The sequence below is a fragment of the Microplitis mediator genome, chromosome 7 (genome assembly GCF_029852145.1).
Source record: "Microplitis mediator isolate UGA2020A chromosome 7, iyMicMedi2.1, whole genome shotgun sequence".
Taxonomy (NCBI): Eukaryota; Metazoa; Arthropoda; class Insecta; order Hymenoptera; family Braconidae; genus Microplitis; species Microplitis mediator.
This window is the reverse complement of record NC_079975.1, coordinates 18,791,364-18,811,185: the sequence shown is the minus strand read 5'-3', so window position 1 is coordinate 18,811,185 and position 19,822 is coordinate 18,791,364. Positions and strand designations below refer to the sequence as shown.

Sequence of the window (19,822 nt, the reverse complement as noted above, 5' to 3'; positions counted from 1 at the left end):
TTTCAAATTAATAAGTGCATTTTTTATAAATATTATTTACCCTATTTATTTATAATTTTGAATTTGTCGGATGTCTACTACATTTACACTCGTTAAAAATTGCATATAAAAAATTTTAAAAATTATTTTTATGGATGTTTTGAAAATTGATTTTTACTTAAAAGTAATTTGTTTATAAAACTTGAAAAATTGTCTGATGTCCGATGCTACTTGTATAGTATCATGTTGTTATGATACGGAAAGTATTAGAAATTTAAAAAAATTTATTTCGTTTAAATAGAGACAAATAAAATACTCATAGAAAACATTTTTAAAAATTGCATATCAAAGAATTTGAAAATTTTTTTTGTACATGCCCTGATTAAAAAAAATGATTAAAAAGTATTTAAAATGATTTGTTTTTTAATCATTTTAAATACTTTTTAATCCTTCAAATCATTTCTAATCCTGTCTCTTATGGACATTTAACGTGTGAAATCATTTTTAATCATTTTTTTTAATCAGGGTGTTCTAAAAATTGAATTTTTTTTATGAGTAATTTGTTTATAAAACTTAAAAAATTGTCTGATTCCTGACGCTACTTCTGGTACCTACCAAGTGTTAGTTGTATGATAGTAAATGCACAAGACTCTCGACAGCTTTTATTTTGAGAATATCTATTGAAACAATATGTAATTTTTTTCTTAAACAAAAAATAAAAATGTTAATTGTGAATGAGTGTGATTGTAGCAGACATCAGTCAATTTTAAAATTATTAATAAATAGAGTAAATAATTAATAAAATTAAATTAAAAAAAAAAATGCGCATTTAAAAAATTAAAAAATTAATAAGTGCATTTTAAAAAAAAATTTTTTCTTTAATTATTTACTCTATTTATAACTTTGAATTTGTCTGACATCTGCTACATTTACACTCATTAATTGTGACACTCTACATTAGTTATGTAGTATTTATTTATTTATGTTTGGTAAAATTACTAATTATAAAATATGAATCAAAATACTGCGAACATTTTAATAAAATTAATTTGAAAAATAAAAATTAAAAATTTTTTTACTAACAGAAGCGAAAGAAAAATCAGAAAAAAAAAAACTGGCGTTAGGAGAAAATATCCAATATACCAACAATATCTACGAACAATATATAATAAAAGATATTATTTCACGTGGATATTTTTACATCCGATGTTTCATTGGTCAACAAAAAACTAACATTTAATATTACAAATATGTTAGTTTAGTAGTTTTAAACATCACACTGAGAATAATAAACCTGACAATTTTTTTAATCAAAAAGTTAAATAATATTAAAAAGGAATTATTTTTCAATAGCTCAAAGATTTTAAAAAATTCTGCGAATGCAGTTTTTAAAATTGTTTCTATTAATAGTAAATTTTTTTATTTAAAACTGAAGAAATGCTAATTCCACTTTTATTGTTAAATTACCTCATTAATTTTTTTTTTATAATATATTGTGATACGTTAGAATATTTGAATTACTGAGCAATGAGTTCAAATAAATATTATTTAGCTCCAGATAGAGCTTTTATTATCAACATGTTTCGTAATATTTAATCAAATTATAGCTCTAGATCTTTTACTAGTCAAGATAGTTCGTAACATCTGGCGGTTATGTACCATCTAGATTATAAAATTTTTAAATTAATCTATTTTTGATTGACAGTAATCGTTAGATAATATAACAATAAGCTCCTCTTCAAGAAACAATTATTTATTTTTTATTTTTTAATGCTATCAGAAAGAGTGTAAATAATTCTCAACGCATTCGCTTTAGTCTAATTTGAATTACAAAAAATAAAGAAAAAAAAAATAATGTTTATTTTGATAGATTACTTATATTCCCAAGTAGCACAGAACAACTTTAGAATGACACAAAGATGTCATATAAAGGCAAGACAAATTTTATTTTGCCTCAAAGCCGTTTTTTTTATATAAATAAGACGTACAGATGTTGATCCTAGGAGTCATAGAAAATTTGTGTTTTTTTTCCCGTCTTAAAACAGTAATTTCTATTGACAAGTTCAGATAACTTATTTGATAATTATTTGTAATTGACTTTTTGTCGCCGTTTGTATCAGGACTTTCAAGTAGATATTTATTCAATGACATAAATTTCTCATTGTTTAGTTAACATTTTGGTGCCTTATTGATAGGTCAAAAAATTGATAATTTCCAGTTTGGGTTTCAACAAATTAACTACAAAAAAAGAAAAAAGCTCATGTAGAAAATTGAAAAAACTATAAATGAAATACTTTTTTTTTTATAATACATAATTTTGAAAAAACAGTCTTAAAATTGCTATTATAGATGCCGCAAAGCCAAGTGTGCTATTTGTAATTATATGGTAATTTAGTTTCATAAAATAGTAATAATATACTCAAATATTTATAGTAACTTTTAATTTCTTTGTCATATACAAAAAGTTTTAATGCAACAGATACACGATTAGAATAATAATAGTTAAATATACAATTTTTAAATAATCCTGGGCATTTGCTGAATTTGAATTTTTCCAAGGCAAAAAGATCCTGTGTTTGTAAAAATAACTCCAAGCTCATTGATTGTCTTCATACTCGTAGAACGATAGTAACTGTTTAATTTAAAATAATAAATATATAAATATAATTATTCAAAAACAGTGATTGTAAAATAAATTAAATAAAAACCTCTGCTTCCACTGAGAATTTAATTCAAAATTTTCATATGGTTCCAAACGTTTTGTCATTGTATTATTTTTTATAATAAGTACTGGATAATTTTCTTTGTTATCATCGTCTTGGATATTATTATTTTCATCAGTACGATGAATGATAATAACTTGAATATCAGTATTATGTTCCAGGTGTATTAAAAACAATCTTAAATATTTTTATTTATGTTAATAAAATAATGATTAAAAAAATTAATATGACAATTAATTAAGTACCTATGATATTGAGGACGATTCACATTTATTTTAATACAGCCTCCGCCATTGTAAGAGTATTTTGTAAAAAATTGAATACAGTTAATCGACTTTTGCTCAGGTTTATCTTCAATATGTATTTTACTGCCTTGAGCTATTATTTTATGAAATAGAGTCTCATATGTACAAACAGGTAAGTCTTTCTTATCAGCCTCTTTATTATCTTTTTTAGCCTCAACAATATTTACATGGGTAAATTTTAATTGATAATTAGGTATTGAAATTTGTGGCTCTTGCCATGCTAAATTATAAAAAGGTAAAGATGTCTCATCGCTTTCTCCATTATAAAAATATTTTTCACCATATCCACGACAAAAAGTTGTAACAAATATTTCATTATCATAAATAGGTACGTGTATATACATAAATGGAAGTAATTGTGCCCAAAATATATTTTCAATTAATTCAAATGTTTGACCATTGAAATATTCGTGAGTCCAACCTGGAGCAAATATTGCTACTGATAGATCACAATCACGTATTTTTTTTAATGCCTAAATAAAAATCGACGAAAAAGAAAATAAATTAATAATAAAAATTTAAATAATTAAATTGAGTTAAATTACCTCGATAGAATTAAAACCACCACCTCCAGGACATCCGCGACCCCATACATCAAGACCTACATAAATGTCAGTAGTTCTATTAGTACATTCAGCAATTGAACGACTTTCTAATAATCCAGCATCAGTCCAATTGTAATTTAAGAATATTCCGTCGCAATTTTCAAAAAAATCTCTATAAATGAAATTATATAATTAAATAAATTGTTTATAAATTTATAAACCACTATATCAGATCCCGCCCGCTTCGCGGGGTACTAAAAATAATTAATAATATAAAATATCTACTTTATATGACTGGGATAATTTTTTTCTAATTTTCTTCAAAAACTAAATGAAAAAACGACAATTTTGAAATACAAAACCACCTGATAAGTCAATTTTTAAAAAAGTTATAGCTTATTAGAAAAAAGGATTTTTTTTTAATTTATCATTTTTTTTGGTCGCTTAAAAAAATTTGATAAAATTCTGAGAAATGCTTTTGATCAAGTAAAAAAAGAGAAAAATTTTCAACCGAATCGAAGGGAGTCGGGTTCCAAAGTTGTCAATTTGGCGTGGAATGCCCCATATATAATGTTTTTTTGTTTTATTTGAAGATAAATAACGATCGATAATCGATAAAGTTTATTGAAATGAAATTTGAAAAAACTATAGTTTTTACCATCAAAATGATAATAATATATAGCTAAAAACCTTCTTGGAAATATGCAGAAGTTTATAGTGCAAATTTCCTGTCATTATAGTCAGCAGTTAGTGCGTGATGAGCGTTCGAATAAAAACTCCTATCATTTTATAGATATAGATTATTCTTACTTGTTTCTATCGTTTAATTTATTTTGCCACAGCAAACTGCCATCAGTTGTCACACTATCGTACCAAATAATTTCAGCATTATCAATTTCACTATGAATTCCATAAGTCAAATATTGAACAAAATATTTCAATTGATCAATATCATTATGATTAATTTTATTTTCAATATTCAAAAGCCATCCTTCAAATTTATAATGTTTTGCTATCATTATAAGAGCATCAGCAAATTTTTTAGTCTCTTCCATTGAGGACAGAACTTGCTCCCAAACTTTTTCTCCGTCTGTTCTCTCAGTAATTACTGTACCAAGTACTTTAACACCATGTTTATGAGCAGTATGGATCCAACCATACGGAGGAATTGTTATCGTATAATGGCTAAAGTAAATGAAAATATCAATAATACTCCAATGATAAAAAATATATGAATCTTGTGCTGAAGAACCGTCAATAAACCTGTAAAAAAAAATTAATATTTATTTGATAATTGCACTGAAAAAAAATTAAATGTTTTTTCAAATATCTGCGTGTTTGTATCCCCCCGAGAAAATTATTTATTCCATCTTAGTAAAAATGTAGTCCAATCAAGAATATTTTCTCAAAATAAATATACAAATTCTTAAATCAAGAAAATATTACTCAGTTGGAGTATATTTTTACTATTAATAAATAAATATTTACTCTGGGGGATTTAAACACGCAGGTACTTGAAAAAAGTTTCTTTTTCTCGGTGTGCTTAAAAAAAAAAAGAAAATATCGAGTATTTAACAATATAATTTACCTGTCTTCTAAGTAACCACCTTTCATATCATGACAAACAATTGTTTTGGGTTGTTTGTCTCGATTAAATTTTGATAAACTTTCGAATTCATCACCAAGACAAATTTCCTGACCACTATAAACATATTCAGCAGATTCTCGTAGCTCACAAACTTCTGGCCAGGGTTCTAAATTATCTAAATTAGAATATAATTCTTCTAATGTTCGAAAAGGTTTAGCAATACGTTCTGTATTGTTATCCATGTCGCAATGAAAATAAAAAATTTAATCATCTAAGTATTTTAAATATTATACTACTAGTCTTTACCAACAAGAATACTTTTGAAGACTGATTTATTCTAATAACTTTACTCATTTTATTGTCTTCCACACAATAAAAATATGTAAAAGGAAGTGAGTCGCTAATATCTAATAATATATCTAAGTAACCCAAGGTAAACAAGATTTATTCCCATTGTTGGTTTATTTAATAATTTTGATATAATTAATATCAAGTAGATACGTAATCATATGAGATGAGAGTATTTTTTCTATGAATGACATACATTTGACATCATGTAATATTTCTATTCTTGATTGTATTTTTTAGTGAATTAAAAATATGTAGTTTTTAAATTGTCACCTGAAAATAAAAATTTATAATTTATACTTAAACAATAGAAAAATTGAAAAATATATAATAGAGTGCATACGTGTCATAATTACCTCGCATCTATGACCATATACTTATATTATAGAATTTCTTGATAAATAATGCCAGCTGACCTGATATTCACAGAGAACAAATTAAAAAACAAGAGTTTCCATGAATGTCGCCTTAAAAAAAATTAAACTATTAGCTGTTTTGTAGGTTATAAATATAAAAACTAAATATTTCAATGATACGCACATGGAGCCTAGATATATCTATATAAATACATATACATATATTTCTACATGCATATATATATATATATATATATAGGCTCCGTGGATACGCATTTTACAAAACAGGAATGTTAAAATACAACAGACGGATTACTCTATAATTATTATAACTCAGAAGAAGAAAAAAAAAATTTGCAAAAAATAAAAATATAAAATAATACGTCAACAATAAAACATATCAACTCGTCATCTACACAATTAGATACTAATTACATAGCAGCAGTTAAATAAAACAATAGCATACAAAACTTTTTTTATTTGAACAGTTAAATTAAATTTATGTTTCTTATATAAATATATCCTGCAAGTTGAATATAAAAAATAAAATTAATATAAATAGATGAGATGATGTTCAGAAAATGATTTTTATTATTAAGAGTTAAGTTAATAGTACAAATTGGAAGAAAATTTTATACATTATAAACTAAATGTATTTAGCTTTTATTAATAGTTTTTAATTATACAAAATTACAAAGAGAACAAAATAAACATTTGTAATAACAATTTTTAAGACGAATCAGCAAATTATTATATCTATTATTTCAAGTTTTAATAACGTCTATTTCAGATTTTGTTTTTCACAGAAATTTACAACGAATAGAAAAACGAAAAAATCGGCTAAGTTTTAAAATTTATTAAGTGATAAAATAAAAAAATTTTAATAATTAACTTTTTTTAATTCTGTTTTGATAATACAGGATCATTATAATAATTATAAATTTTACTCGTGATAATAAGTATCGAGGTTTCCAACGAGATGAATTAGAATAATTTGAAACAAATCTAGTTGCATATTACAAATAGCTTGTAATCATAAGCGAATGTAAATTTAAAAAAAATTTCAAGTTAAATATGGAGTGGATATAGCAAATTTAGACAGGAAAATATTTTCAAAATGGAAAACTAGAATTTTTAAATATAGAGCCTTAACAATTTAAATTTATTGAAGACATAAGCAATGAAAGAATAATTAATGAAAATCGATGGACAAAAAAATATCTACAAAATATATTTAATAAGTAGAAACATACATTGGTCTTGAGTCAACTCTCAAAAGATAAATGTTGTTATAAGGATGAAATAATAAGAATGAAATAACTGTAAATTTATCATAATTAATTTTTTTTTTTTTTTTTACAATGTTTGAATTAATTGTAATATAATTTAAACTGTTACATTACTTGAATATAATTAATATATTCAGAACGAAAATATTCGGATTCTATGATCTGAAAATAAATTTAATGGAAAAATAAAAATACTAAAAAGTTATTTGATCATTAATAAAAACAAAATAATGAAATTAAGTAGTAAAATATGATAAGCACTATATTATGAACACAGTTTATTAATTAAAATATAATAATTTACAGGAATAAAAATAATAAAAAATTAAGACTATGTTGAATGATGATTCTTACTTAGTTGAGGCAAAACGATAGTAAGTGATGAGCATAGAGTACAGTAAGTATACTCCCGCGGTTGACACGTGAGTATATTAGTCACGTTTAGTAAAGCCTACAATTTTAAGAAAATTTTTAATTAATTATAGTTGTATGTCATACCCGTTCTAATTATTCTGTCTGTATTTTGATAAAAAAAAATACTAATATAATAAAAAGTAGAGATTTTATAGTTGATAAGAATTAGATACTAGGAGTACAATAGAATGGATGCTGTAAAGTATGTACTTAATTTTCAGATAGAGTGAATAAAGTATAAAATTAATGGTAATATTTAGCGTAGTCACAATTATCGAGTGATTTTTGCACTTTGAAACTTGAAGGAACTTTAGTTTCTTTTGAAATGGTCGACTATGTTGATTTGTAAATATGGGTTGGCCACAGTATATCGCCAATACCATAACTTACATACTAATAGCAGCTGCATTTCTATATACATTAATAAATTTTATTTATTATTTGATTATTAATTAGTAAACCATTCAATATAGGAATTTAAGTAGAGCAGAGTAAACTCTCATTAAGATAAATTTTGTAATAAAAATACACAGTGAATACTAAAAATGAAATAACTGAAAATGTATAATAAAAATAATAATTATTTTTTTTTTTTTTTTTTTGTTTGTGACATAGAAACATAGATGAAAATTAATTTTATTTAAAAGCTTGTTATTTAAAATAATATCATTTATATTGTAATTTTTATGTACTTTATATCAATGGGAAATTGTTTTTAAAATAATTGAATAATTTTTTTTCTAATTTTCTTCAAAAATGACTATTTTAAAAAAACAAACGTCCTAATAAATCAATTTTTGAGAAAATTATAGCTTGTTGAAAAAAAAAAGCTTTTTTTTTTTTTTTAATTCATAATTTTTTTTTTTGGTTGGGTAGAAAAATTTGACAAAATTCTGATCAACGTTTTGGATCGATTAAAAAAAGAGAAAAGATTTTTAGCCAAATCGAAGGGAGTCTGGTTTCAAAGTGGTCGATTTGGCATGGAATGCCCCCCCATATATAATGTTTTTTTGTATTATTTGAAAAAAAAGAACGATCGATAATCAATGAAATTTATTGAAAAGAAATTTAAAAAATATATAGTTTTTATCATCAAAATGATCATCATATATAGCTAAAAACGTTCTTTGAAATACGGAAAAGTTTATAGTGCAAATTTCGTGTCGAAATATTAAGTAGTTTTTATGTGATGGGCATTAAAAAAAATACCTCTCATTTTATAGATATAGATAATTAATATATGTATTATAATTGAAAATGCATTTAATGGAAGCTTGATAGAAAATTAATAATTGTATAATATACTAATTCAATTTTTAATAAAATTTTAATATTCACTATAAACTCTTATAGATTGATAAGAAATAAAAATAAAATAAATAAGAATCGTTAAAATGTTTATTTTTTAGATGAACCGTTTCTGTTGAAAACGCTGTGTGCCAATGAAATCTTCACATAGAGAGTCAAATGCTGAATCAGGGTGGCCACTTACCGAAAATATCGACAAATATCAGGGAATTTCGAAAAGTACAACAAAAACAAAAAAAAGCAAATTGTAGCCTCAAGAGTCTAGTTTTCAGGCCTGGTCTTGAATTTTTTTATGATGAACGGTTTTTATAGTAATCCTAAGAAAACCATAAAAATTTTTTTTAATAATTACGATTAATTTTTTATGACTCCGGAACCATGCATAACAAATAAATTCCAAGACCAGATCAGAAAACTAGACACTAGATGCTACAATATGCCAAATTTTTTTTTATCATACAAACATTTACCTTTGAGATACAACCTGTTGAAAGTAACTTAAAAATTTGGAATTTTTTTATATCCCTTAATGTCTGTGACTAGTGTACTTTGAATTTAGTTTAATTTTTAAATTTTTTATTGAATATTTTAACTTATATATTTTTAACATCAAATAACCAAAATTAGGCCATATTAATTTGTTTTAATGACTTTTTTTTTTGTTTTTCACGTGATTTAATTGTCAGATTTAATTATCAAGAATAATAATATTATCAAAACCATGAATATCTTAATAATACGAATAAAATTTCTAAATCAGGAAAAAATGTAAAAAACTTTATTGGAAAACCGAGAAATATCAGATAATTTTTAAATCATTTATTTACATCTACCTTGTGAATGCTTTGCTATCATTATTAAAGCATTAGCAAATTTTTTAGTCTCTTTCATTACGGACAAGACTTATTCGTAAACATTTTCTCTGTCTCAGTAATTATTGTAGCACGTAATTTAGCATCATGTTCATGAGCAGTATAAATCCAATTATACGGAGAAATTGTTGTCGTATAATAACTAAAGTAAATAAAAAAATTAATGATACTCCAATGATAAAAAAATATATGAATCTTGTGCTGACAAACTATTAATAAGCCTGAAAAAATATCAAGTATTTAAAACTATAATTTAACTGTCTTTGAACAAAGAATGATCTTGGTAGAAATAAATAAATTGTTGAAATTATCACCAAGACAACTTTTACGTTTTATAATAATTCTATTCTTTATTGTATTGTTTAATATAAAAAAAAAAAAAACATTTTTTTGTAATTGTCATCTGAAAATAATAATTAATAATGTATACTTGAACAATATAAAAGTTAAAAAATACATAATAGAGTGCATTAAAAAATATCCAAGCAGGAGAGTGTATCTCGGGCGTTTCCAATTTTTTACTTTTACTAATTAGTTGGATACTAATTTAATAAAATAACAGTACACAACTCGATTCTTTTAACCAGTTACATTTAATTGGTATATTTTGTATAAACCTATGGTACAAGTTGACTATAATAAAAAAAAATTAATATAAATAGAAAAGATGATGTTTAGAAAATGATTTATTTATTACTAAAAATTATATATATTATGAAGTATATTTGTATTTAAAAAAGATAAAAAACACATGTTTTAGCTTAAAAATAGAATGATAGTGAGTTTGAAAAGATAAATATTTAAAATAATTTTTTGGTTTCTTGTTTTAAACATGGAAAACTAGATTTATCAATTTTAGAGCTTTAAAAATTTTAATTTATATACAAAACATGAGCAATGGAGGGATAATTAATAAAAATAGATGTACTGATAAGTTACTGATAAGAATAATCAAATTAAGTAGTGAAATATGATTAAATATAAGGACTATATTATAAATATAGTTTATTAATTTGTATATAATAATTGAGAGGAACAAAAATAATAAAAAATTAAGACTATGTTGGATAATGATTATTATTTAGTTGAGGCAAAGCGTTAGTAGGTATTACTAATTATATAGTCGTATGTCATACTCGTTATAATTACTCAGTATTTGTACTTAGTTAAAAAAAGAAAGAAAGGCTAATGTAGTCAAAAATTTATTAAAGTTTAAAGATTTTATTAGGTAGGAAGATTATTAGTTTATTTATAATAGAGTGAAAAAATAAAGTTGAGTACTTAAAAATGCTAGCTCGAGTATTACAGCAGTTTACTAAGTCATATAAATTTACATTAAAAATATAATTGATTAGAAAAATAACAGTTTCAATTGTGACGTAATTTGAGATATTGTTAAGAAGAAAAATAGCCTCATAAGAAATAAAAAAAAAAAAAGGATGTTAAATATTTTTAATGGTTGAGAACATGTATGAGTCTTTAATCAGTTCGAAATAAATTATGTTATAAAGAAACTCAACAAATAATAAAAATAAGCTTAGTGAAAATATATATTGTAATTAATTTTATGTTATCTCAGGGTCGTTATATTTTTATATTCAGAGTAAACTTTTATTGATTAATAAGAAACAAAAATTAAATGAATAGGAATGTATGCTGAAAACGTTGTGAATCATTGATTGCTATTGAATTTTTAAATTTACGTGTATATATGATCAGATAAAGCAATTTTTTTTTTCTGATTGGATGTTTTTTTTTTTTTTTTTAAATATAAATAGAAATTGATGAAGTAGTCTAATTACTAAGTTTTTTCTATAGCAAGTAATTATCTCTACTACATGTATATTTCAGCAAAAAAAAAAAATTATGATTAAAAAAAAAAAAAAAAATAAAATGACTACGATAAAATGAAAAGTGAATACTATTATCACTTCAATGAAATATAACGCCTCATTAATGTGTGCATTATTTAGGTTTTTCTTCTATTATATTTCAATATGTACTTACACTAATTTTAAGGTTGATGTTAATTTTGTATGAAACAAATATTACTAGCGTTAAAGAAAATAATTTTTATTTATGTAAATTTTTCATGTTAATATTTTTTAACGTGCTTTATAAAAATTTTGATGGTGAGGCAAAGCGTTATTAAGCAAAAAGAATATGTAACGTTCGTTAATATTTATTGGTCTCAAAATAAATATATATCATTTATAATTTAGAAAAAAAAAATTTATAAACGAGATTAATAAAACATTACAATTACATTATTTAAAAATGTGAACAATAAAGCAATAAATATTAAAATTTAATTAAATAATAACTAGAAATTGTTTAATATAAATGATGAAATGTGAAAACATTATAAAATGTGATTTAAAATAATTTATATTATAAAAATAAGGAAAAAGTATTTATACAAAAGTTAGACTATGTTGAGTAATGATTATTGATTGGTCGAAGCAAAGCGTAAGTAGTGATGAGCAATAGAGTACAGTAAGTATAGACTTACTTCTGCCGTTCGATAATTAGTTGAGTAATGTTGTGTGGATATTGATTATACCATGATGAACAACGAAATAATGGATGTCAAGTAGTAGGAAAAAATTTAAGATATGTACCCTTAAAGAAACAAGTACATTAGGGTGTTTTAAAAAAAAGAACAAATTTTTTTTTTTTCTCATGGTACACGGAGAGAAAAACATGGGAATTTTTCCAATTTTACTTAGGAGAAATTCCCTTGTTGACATGGCAAATTTTACTTTATCAACATGGGAAATTTTACTAGGGTAAAATGGGAATATAACCATATTTTATGGGAATTTTACCCATTTATTATAGAAATATCTTCCATGTTGCCATTGGAAAAATTTCCATGTAGACATGGAAAAATTCCTCTGTTAACATTGCTAAAATTCCTTAATTGACATGGGTATTTTTACCATGCCAATATAGGAATTTTTCCCATGTTTCCAGAGTAATTTCTTCTATATTGACATGGGAATTTTTCCCATGTTGACAAGAAAAAAATTCCTTTGTTAACATAGTAAATATTCCCATGTTGACATAGTAACAATTTCCATGTCAACATAGGAAAAATAGCTATGTCAACATAGGAAAAATTGCTATGTTGCATGGGAAAAGTCCACAAAAAGCTAAAATTCCTAAAATACGAAATATTTTGGTCATTTGTATCATTTAGGCTTTAAAGCGATAAAATAGGGATGTGTGAAGGTTTTAAGATTTACGAAAATAGAATTTCAAAGTTTCCGAAAAAATTTTGTGTAATTTAATTAAAATTTTTTTGTAGCATCTACCAATGAACAAATGTTTTTATAAATTCGATTAATATAAACGAGTACGTAAAAATCAATTAGGGGAGTCTGGGGCACGAGGCCCCCTTAATAAGCCGGTTTTTTATTTTTGTGGCTTTTAACCATCAAATTCATGTATTTTTCGTCTATTTCGGAAGAATCAATCAAAATTTTGTAAAAAATCGAAAGGAAAATTTTTTCGTTACAATTTTTTTTTTCGAGTGGTCCATTTTGACCGACATATCACATATTGACTTGAAATATAATAAAAACATTGTAGAGGTCATAACTTGACGGAAAACGAAAATAAAAAATTTTACCTAATTTTTGAGAGGGCCTTCGTACCCCGGGGGACCTTTGTGCCCAAGGCTCCCCTGCATCGTGTTTCCGACAGTATATAGTCATCAATTCAATTGAATTATTTTGATTTACTTAATAAATTACGTAAAAAAAACATCAGGTTACAAATATTTCACTTTAATATACATGGGAATTTCTACTCTGTTAACATGGGAATTTTTCCCATGTTGACATTGGAGAATTTTCCATGGCATTAGAGGAATTCCAACAATGTTAATATAGGAATTTTTTCAATGTCGACATGGGAATTTTTACCATGTAAACATGGTAAAAATTCCCATGTTAACATTGGAATTTTTCCTACATTACATAGTTATTTTTCCAATGTTGACATAGGAAAATTTACCTTGTCAATATAGGAATAATTCCAATGTAACAAAGCAAAATTTACCATGTGACATTGTTACAATTCACATGTTGACATGGTAGAATTTACAATGCCAACAAAGGAATTTTCCCCAAGTAAAATTGGGAAAATTCCCATTTTTTTCTTTCCGTGTATCCAAAAATTGAAAGTATAACTAAATAGAAAAATTTTGGTACCAATTTGAGCTCTTGGTAATAATATTGAGGTTTGCCTCAATCCATTTTTCTATTTTCCATTTAAATTACACGAGAAAAAAATTTTTTTTTTTTTTTAAATTTTCTAGCTCACAAACTAATAAACGGATTTTTATGCGCAATACATATTTTTGTAGGAAATTGAACGCTCTACAAAAAAAATCTCTAATCATTTTTTGATAAATTCCACTGTTCGAAAGTTATTTACGTTTCAAGTCAAATCTATAGTAAATTTTAAGATCTTTTCACTTTTCCGGCGAAACTATCAATCTTATCACAAAATGTTACAAAATTTTTTTTGTAGATTATTTTATTCCTTACAAATTATTATAAATAAAGTTTTTCGAAATTCCGCATTGTTTTCAAGTTATTTTCACTTCAATGTCAAGCTCTTAAAAAATAGATTTCTGATTGATTTTAAAAGATTGACATTGAAATGAAAATAACTTGAAAACAATGCGGAATTTCGAAAAACTTTATTCGTAAGAATTTGTAAGGAATAAAATTATCTACAAAAAAGTGCAGTATCATTTTGTGATAAGACTAATAGTTTCGCCGGAAAAGTAAAAAGATCTTAAAATTTACTATGAATTTGACTTGAAACTTAAATAACTTTTGAACAGTGGAATTTATCAAAAAATGATTGAAGACTTTTTTTGTAGAGCGTTCAATTTCCTACAAAAATATGTATTGTGCATAAAAATCCGTTGATTGGTTTGTGAGCTAGAAAATTCTGAAAAAAAAAAAAAAAAAAAAAATTTTTTCTCGTGTAATTTAAATAGAAAATAGAAAAATGGATTGAGGCAAATTTCAATATTATTATCAAGAGCTCGAATTGGTACCAAAATTTTCCTTTTAGTTATACTTCCAATTTTTGGATACTATGAAACAAAAAAAAAATTTGTTCTTTTTTTTGAAAAACCCTAAAGTACATATTATATATAAAATATCATTCAAGATGATGGAAAAAAAAAAAAAAAAAAAATTCTAGTAAAGTTTGATTTCCCATTTAAATAACATAGAAAAAAAGAAAATTTTAAGTTTTTAATTTTATACTTCGGCAATGGCTCATTGTACAGATGAGGTCAGGATATAATTTTGTACGGAATCAAACGCTCTACAAAAGAAAAGAATTTTTCAAAAAACTTTATCAAAGATAATTTTTAAGGAATGAAATTGTCTAGAAAAAAATATCCTATGACATTCTGTGATATGTCTGATAGTTTCCCCAGCAAAGTAAAAAGATTTGAAATTTACTATAAATTTGACTTTAAGCTCGAATAACTTTTGAACAGATGAATTTATCAAAAAATGATAAGACGTTTTTTTTTTGTAGACCGTTTGGTTCTGTACAAAATTATATCCTGAGCTTATCTGTACAGTGAGCCATTGCCGAAGTATAAAATTCCAAACTTAAAATTTTCTTTTTTTCTATGTTATTTAAATGGGAAAAATCAAAAATCACGAAAGAAGTACCTCTTAATGTTAATATTGAGAGCTCGACTTTACCAAAATTATTTTTTTCATCATTTTAAACGATATATTTACAGTAAAGAAAGAAAAAAAACAATTTCAACTAGAAATAATAATACCACAATTTACAGCGGTAAAAGAAAAGGCTACGGAGATACTCAAGTCGCGCTTCTATTTAATAAGAAGAGGGCATTTTAATTTCTAGATATTTTATATTAAGTAACACTTTCGTTACAATATATACATTTATTGGAGTTAAATGGTATTGTTTGAGATATAGGTTGAGTTATTGATTTTTATCAATTGCTGAACCTAACTACAATTAAAACACAAGTGCCACCGCATTGTGCTGATCCGAATTCGAGTTATTCCAAAATGTGTGAATGTAAAATAAAGCTTTTATATTAAAGCAAATTTTATTAACGAACATTTTTTATTAAAAAAATACGAACAATAAATGAATAATTATTTAAAATAGTTTTACTAATAAAATATGTATAATAGACTGATTCAAAAAAATCGACTATTTTTTTTTTTTCTTCATTATATCGAAAATATTGTTGGAAATGACGAAAAAAAAAATACTGTGAACGTTTGAGCTCTTAATATTAATATAAACAACTGACGCATCGCGATTTTCTATTTCTCGTTTAAATAACATGGGAAAATTTATTTTTTAAGCTTTGGAATTTTGTAGCTCATGGTGGGACCAATACTTTTGAATGTTTAAGCCTTATTCTTATGGTAAATTTGACGTTCTATAAAAAAGGTTTCTTATAATTTTTCGATATTTTTATTTCTTCAATAGTAATTCGAAGTTAAAATTAGATTGACGATAAATTTGTACATTTTTTAAATTTTTTAACGCAACCATTAACTTTATCCGAAAATTTTAGAAGACACTTTTTGTAGAGCATTTTATTTCCTATAACTTATCTCCGAGAAAATTTTCGATATTTCTCATGAGTCGTAAGTTATTCGCAATTAACTGAAAATTTAATATAATTAATTTTATGCAACAAAATTTAGATTATTTAAGAAAATTTTCAGTTAATTACAAATAACATACGACTTAAGTGAAATATCGAAAATTTTCTCTGAGATAAGTTGTAGGAAATAAAATGCTCTACAAAAAATGTCCTATAAAATTTTCGGATAAAGTTGATGGTTGCGTCAAAAAATTTAAAAAATGTACAAATTTATCGTCAATCTAATTTTAACTTCGAATTACTTTGGAAGAAATAAAAATATCGAAAAATGATAAGAGACCTTTTTTGTAGAGCGTCAAATTTACCATAAGAATAAGGCTTAAACATTCAGAAGTATTGGTCCCACCATGAGCTACAAAATTCCAAAGCTTAAAAAATAAATTTTCCCATGTTATTTAAACGAGAAATAGAAAATTGCGATGCAGCAGTTTTTAATATTAATATTAAGAGCTCAAACTACCACAGTATATTTTTTTCGTCATTTCCAACAATATTTTCGATATAATGAATAAAAATATGATTATTAATAAAGCATATGATATTTAATTAGTTTAATTTGTATATAATAATTGAAAAAATAACCAAAAAGTATTCATAAAAAAATTACACTATGTTGATTGATGATTTTTGGGTTCGTCGAGGCAAAGCGTTAGTAGTGACGCGCGTAGCGTGTGGTAAGTTTACTCCCGCCGTTGACTCGTGAGTATATAATATGATTTTAGTAAAGCATCAAAGTGTAAGAAAATTCTTAAGTAATTATGATCGAATACAATGTCCATTATCATTATTAGTATTTGTATTTTTATAAAAAAGAATCGAAATAGATGAATAAAATTTTTTAATTAGTCTAAAAGTTTAAATTGATTGAAGAAAAAATAATGATAAGTGTTTAGTATGATTATGAATTTATTATAGTTATAATAAATTGTTTGGAATAGAGGTGGATAGTACTCTATTAATAATAAATAATGTTATATTGGTCGTTAAGCAATTGCCTAAGCTTATTGTATTCAAAGTACAACACAAGTACTATCGCAGATTACTAAGTCATGAGAGCATTAGTAAATATAGTTATACTGAATTAAATTTATTATTTAATAAAATATAAACCATAAAAATTTAAAGGTATGAACGGTAAAAATTATATATAATTAAAAAATTATTAGTTTTATAAATAATTTAGTTTTTTAATATTATATATTAATATTCAATACGGCAATTGAATTTTGCCGCTTATTTGTGAATATTTAATATGAGTATAAAAAAATAATACTATCAATAGTTTTTATATATGTTAGAAAATACATGAAATTCGTGGGAAAAAAAAGTAATACTTATTTTAATAATAATAAAAATTGGAATATCACAGAGTTTAAATGTATAAAGATTTTTAGTACACGAAAGAATTTTTATTTATTTGAAAAAATAAAATAATCTAGTAGCTGATGTAGATAAAAATTTATTAAAGTTAAATAAAATTACTTTATTTATAATAGAGTACAATATAATTTAGCTCCGTTTATTGGACATCAAGCAATCAAAGCGTAGTTTAAGTACTATACTGCCGTTTACAAATATATTTGATAATCATAAACATGTATTTTAGTCTTGAGTCAAAACTCTTAAGATAAATTTTGTTGAAAAGAAATGCAATAAATAATAAGAATGAAGTAACTGTATATTTATTATAATTAATTAATGTTAATTATAATATAGTTTAAACTGTTATATTAATTAAATATAGTTAATATATTTAGAAAAAAAAAATATTTGGATCCTATATAATTTAAAATAAATAAAAATTGTTAAAATATTAATTTATAAGATAAAACATTGATGCTGAAAACGCTGCGAACCAATGTGCGTTGTAAATGTCATAGTAGAATAATAAAAACTTTACACTACAAGTCGATTGTTGAATGTAAAAAGAAAATAATATGGAATTCAAAGAATATTTGTTATAAATATAATGAGAAAGTTTTTTATTACCAGATATTATCTAAATTAATTTTTTTGTTTACAGAATAAAATAAATAAATATAATATTATTTGTTATAATAATTTTCCAAACGATATTTTGTGATGGTTTATAAATATAAAATTGCATAAATGAAATACTATGAACATATCAAATATATACGATACTTATAATAAAAATTAAAAAAAAAAGTAAATTATTAAATTCATTTATTTATAATTTTTATAGAATAAATAATGAGAATTAGTTAAAATTTATATAAACGAAAAGATTTATTATTATTATTATTATTATTATTATAATATATTTTAAAATTAATTTATTGAATTTATTTATTTCTCATTTTTATAGAATAAATTATAAAAATTAGTTATTTTATATAACCGATAATCTTTTTTATAATTGTCACAATATGATTAAAATAATAATGATAATAATGTGTATATATATTTAAATAAATATTAATTAATACATCAAATGTATACGATAATTGTAATAAAAGTTTTTTGAAAAATAATGTATTAAATTCATTTATTTATAATTTTTATAGAATAAATGATGAGAATTAGTTCAAATTTATATAACCGATAATATTTATTATCATTATTATTATAATATATTTTAAAATTAATTTATGTTCAATTAAAAAAAAATAAATAAATAATATTTATTGTAATAAATAATAATCAAAATAACAAATGTATACGATACTTGAAATACAAATTAAAAAAAAAAGTAATTAATTGAATTTATGTATTTATAATTTTTATAGAATAAATGATAAGAATTGATGATATTACATAACCGATAATATTTATTATTATTATGATATATTTAAAAAATATGTTATGTTCAATTAAAAAAGTAATAAAATAAATATTTTTTATTAAAATATCAAAATTACATTTAAAAGAAATAATAATCAATGTATCAAATGTATACGATATTTAAAATAAAAATTAAAAAAAAAATAATTAATTAAATTTATATCGTAAATAATAAGAATTAGTTATTTTAAAGAATCGATAATATTTATTATTATTTTTATACTATATATTTTAAAATTATGTTATATTCAATTAAAAAAAATAAAATAAATAAATGTTTTTATCGAAACATTAAAATTATAATAATAAAATAAAAACAATAATAATATCATCTATATACATTAAAATAAAAAAAAAAAAAAATTTTAGATTGAAAAATATTCTAAGTACGAACTAGTAAATTAGATACAGGGTGATACCGAACTATCCGCCGCCGCTGACGCAGTCGGCAGTTGGCTCGCGCTAGCAACTCTTTTAGACGCCGGCTCGTACTAGTATGAAAGAGTAGTCAGTCGAAGCAGTACGAGTAAGCGCTGATGGAGACTGGCTACGGCAAGATACTCGATATCAACGCATCATTGCCACGGGTCGAT

The 19,822-nt window shown here is 23.6% G+C and overlaps 1 protein-coding gene across 1 annotated transcript; it reads right to left on the bottom strand.

The window, feature by feature from the left end:
- Positions 1-2,408: 2,408 nt before the first annotated feature.
- On the bottom strand, positions 2,409-6,010 carry LOC130671616 (cytosolic endo-beta-N-acetylglucosaminidase). The gene is made up of 7 exons (XM_057475622.1): positions 5,845-6,010; positions 5,141-5,761; positions 4,363-4,815; positions 3,553-3,724; positions 2,948-3,480; positions 2,688-2,879; positions 2,409-2,611 (listed from the first exon to the last, which is right to left on the bottom strand). Exons 2-7 carry the CDS (start codon positions 5,380-5,382, stop codon positions 2,497-2,499), a joined length of 1,707 nt encoding a protein of 568 aa, XP_057331605.1. The 5' UTR covers positions 5,383-5,761; positions 5,845-6,010; the 3' UTR covers positions 2,409-2,496.
- Between the last annotated feature and the right edge of the window lie 13,812 nt (positions 6,011-19,822).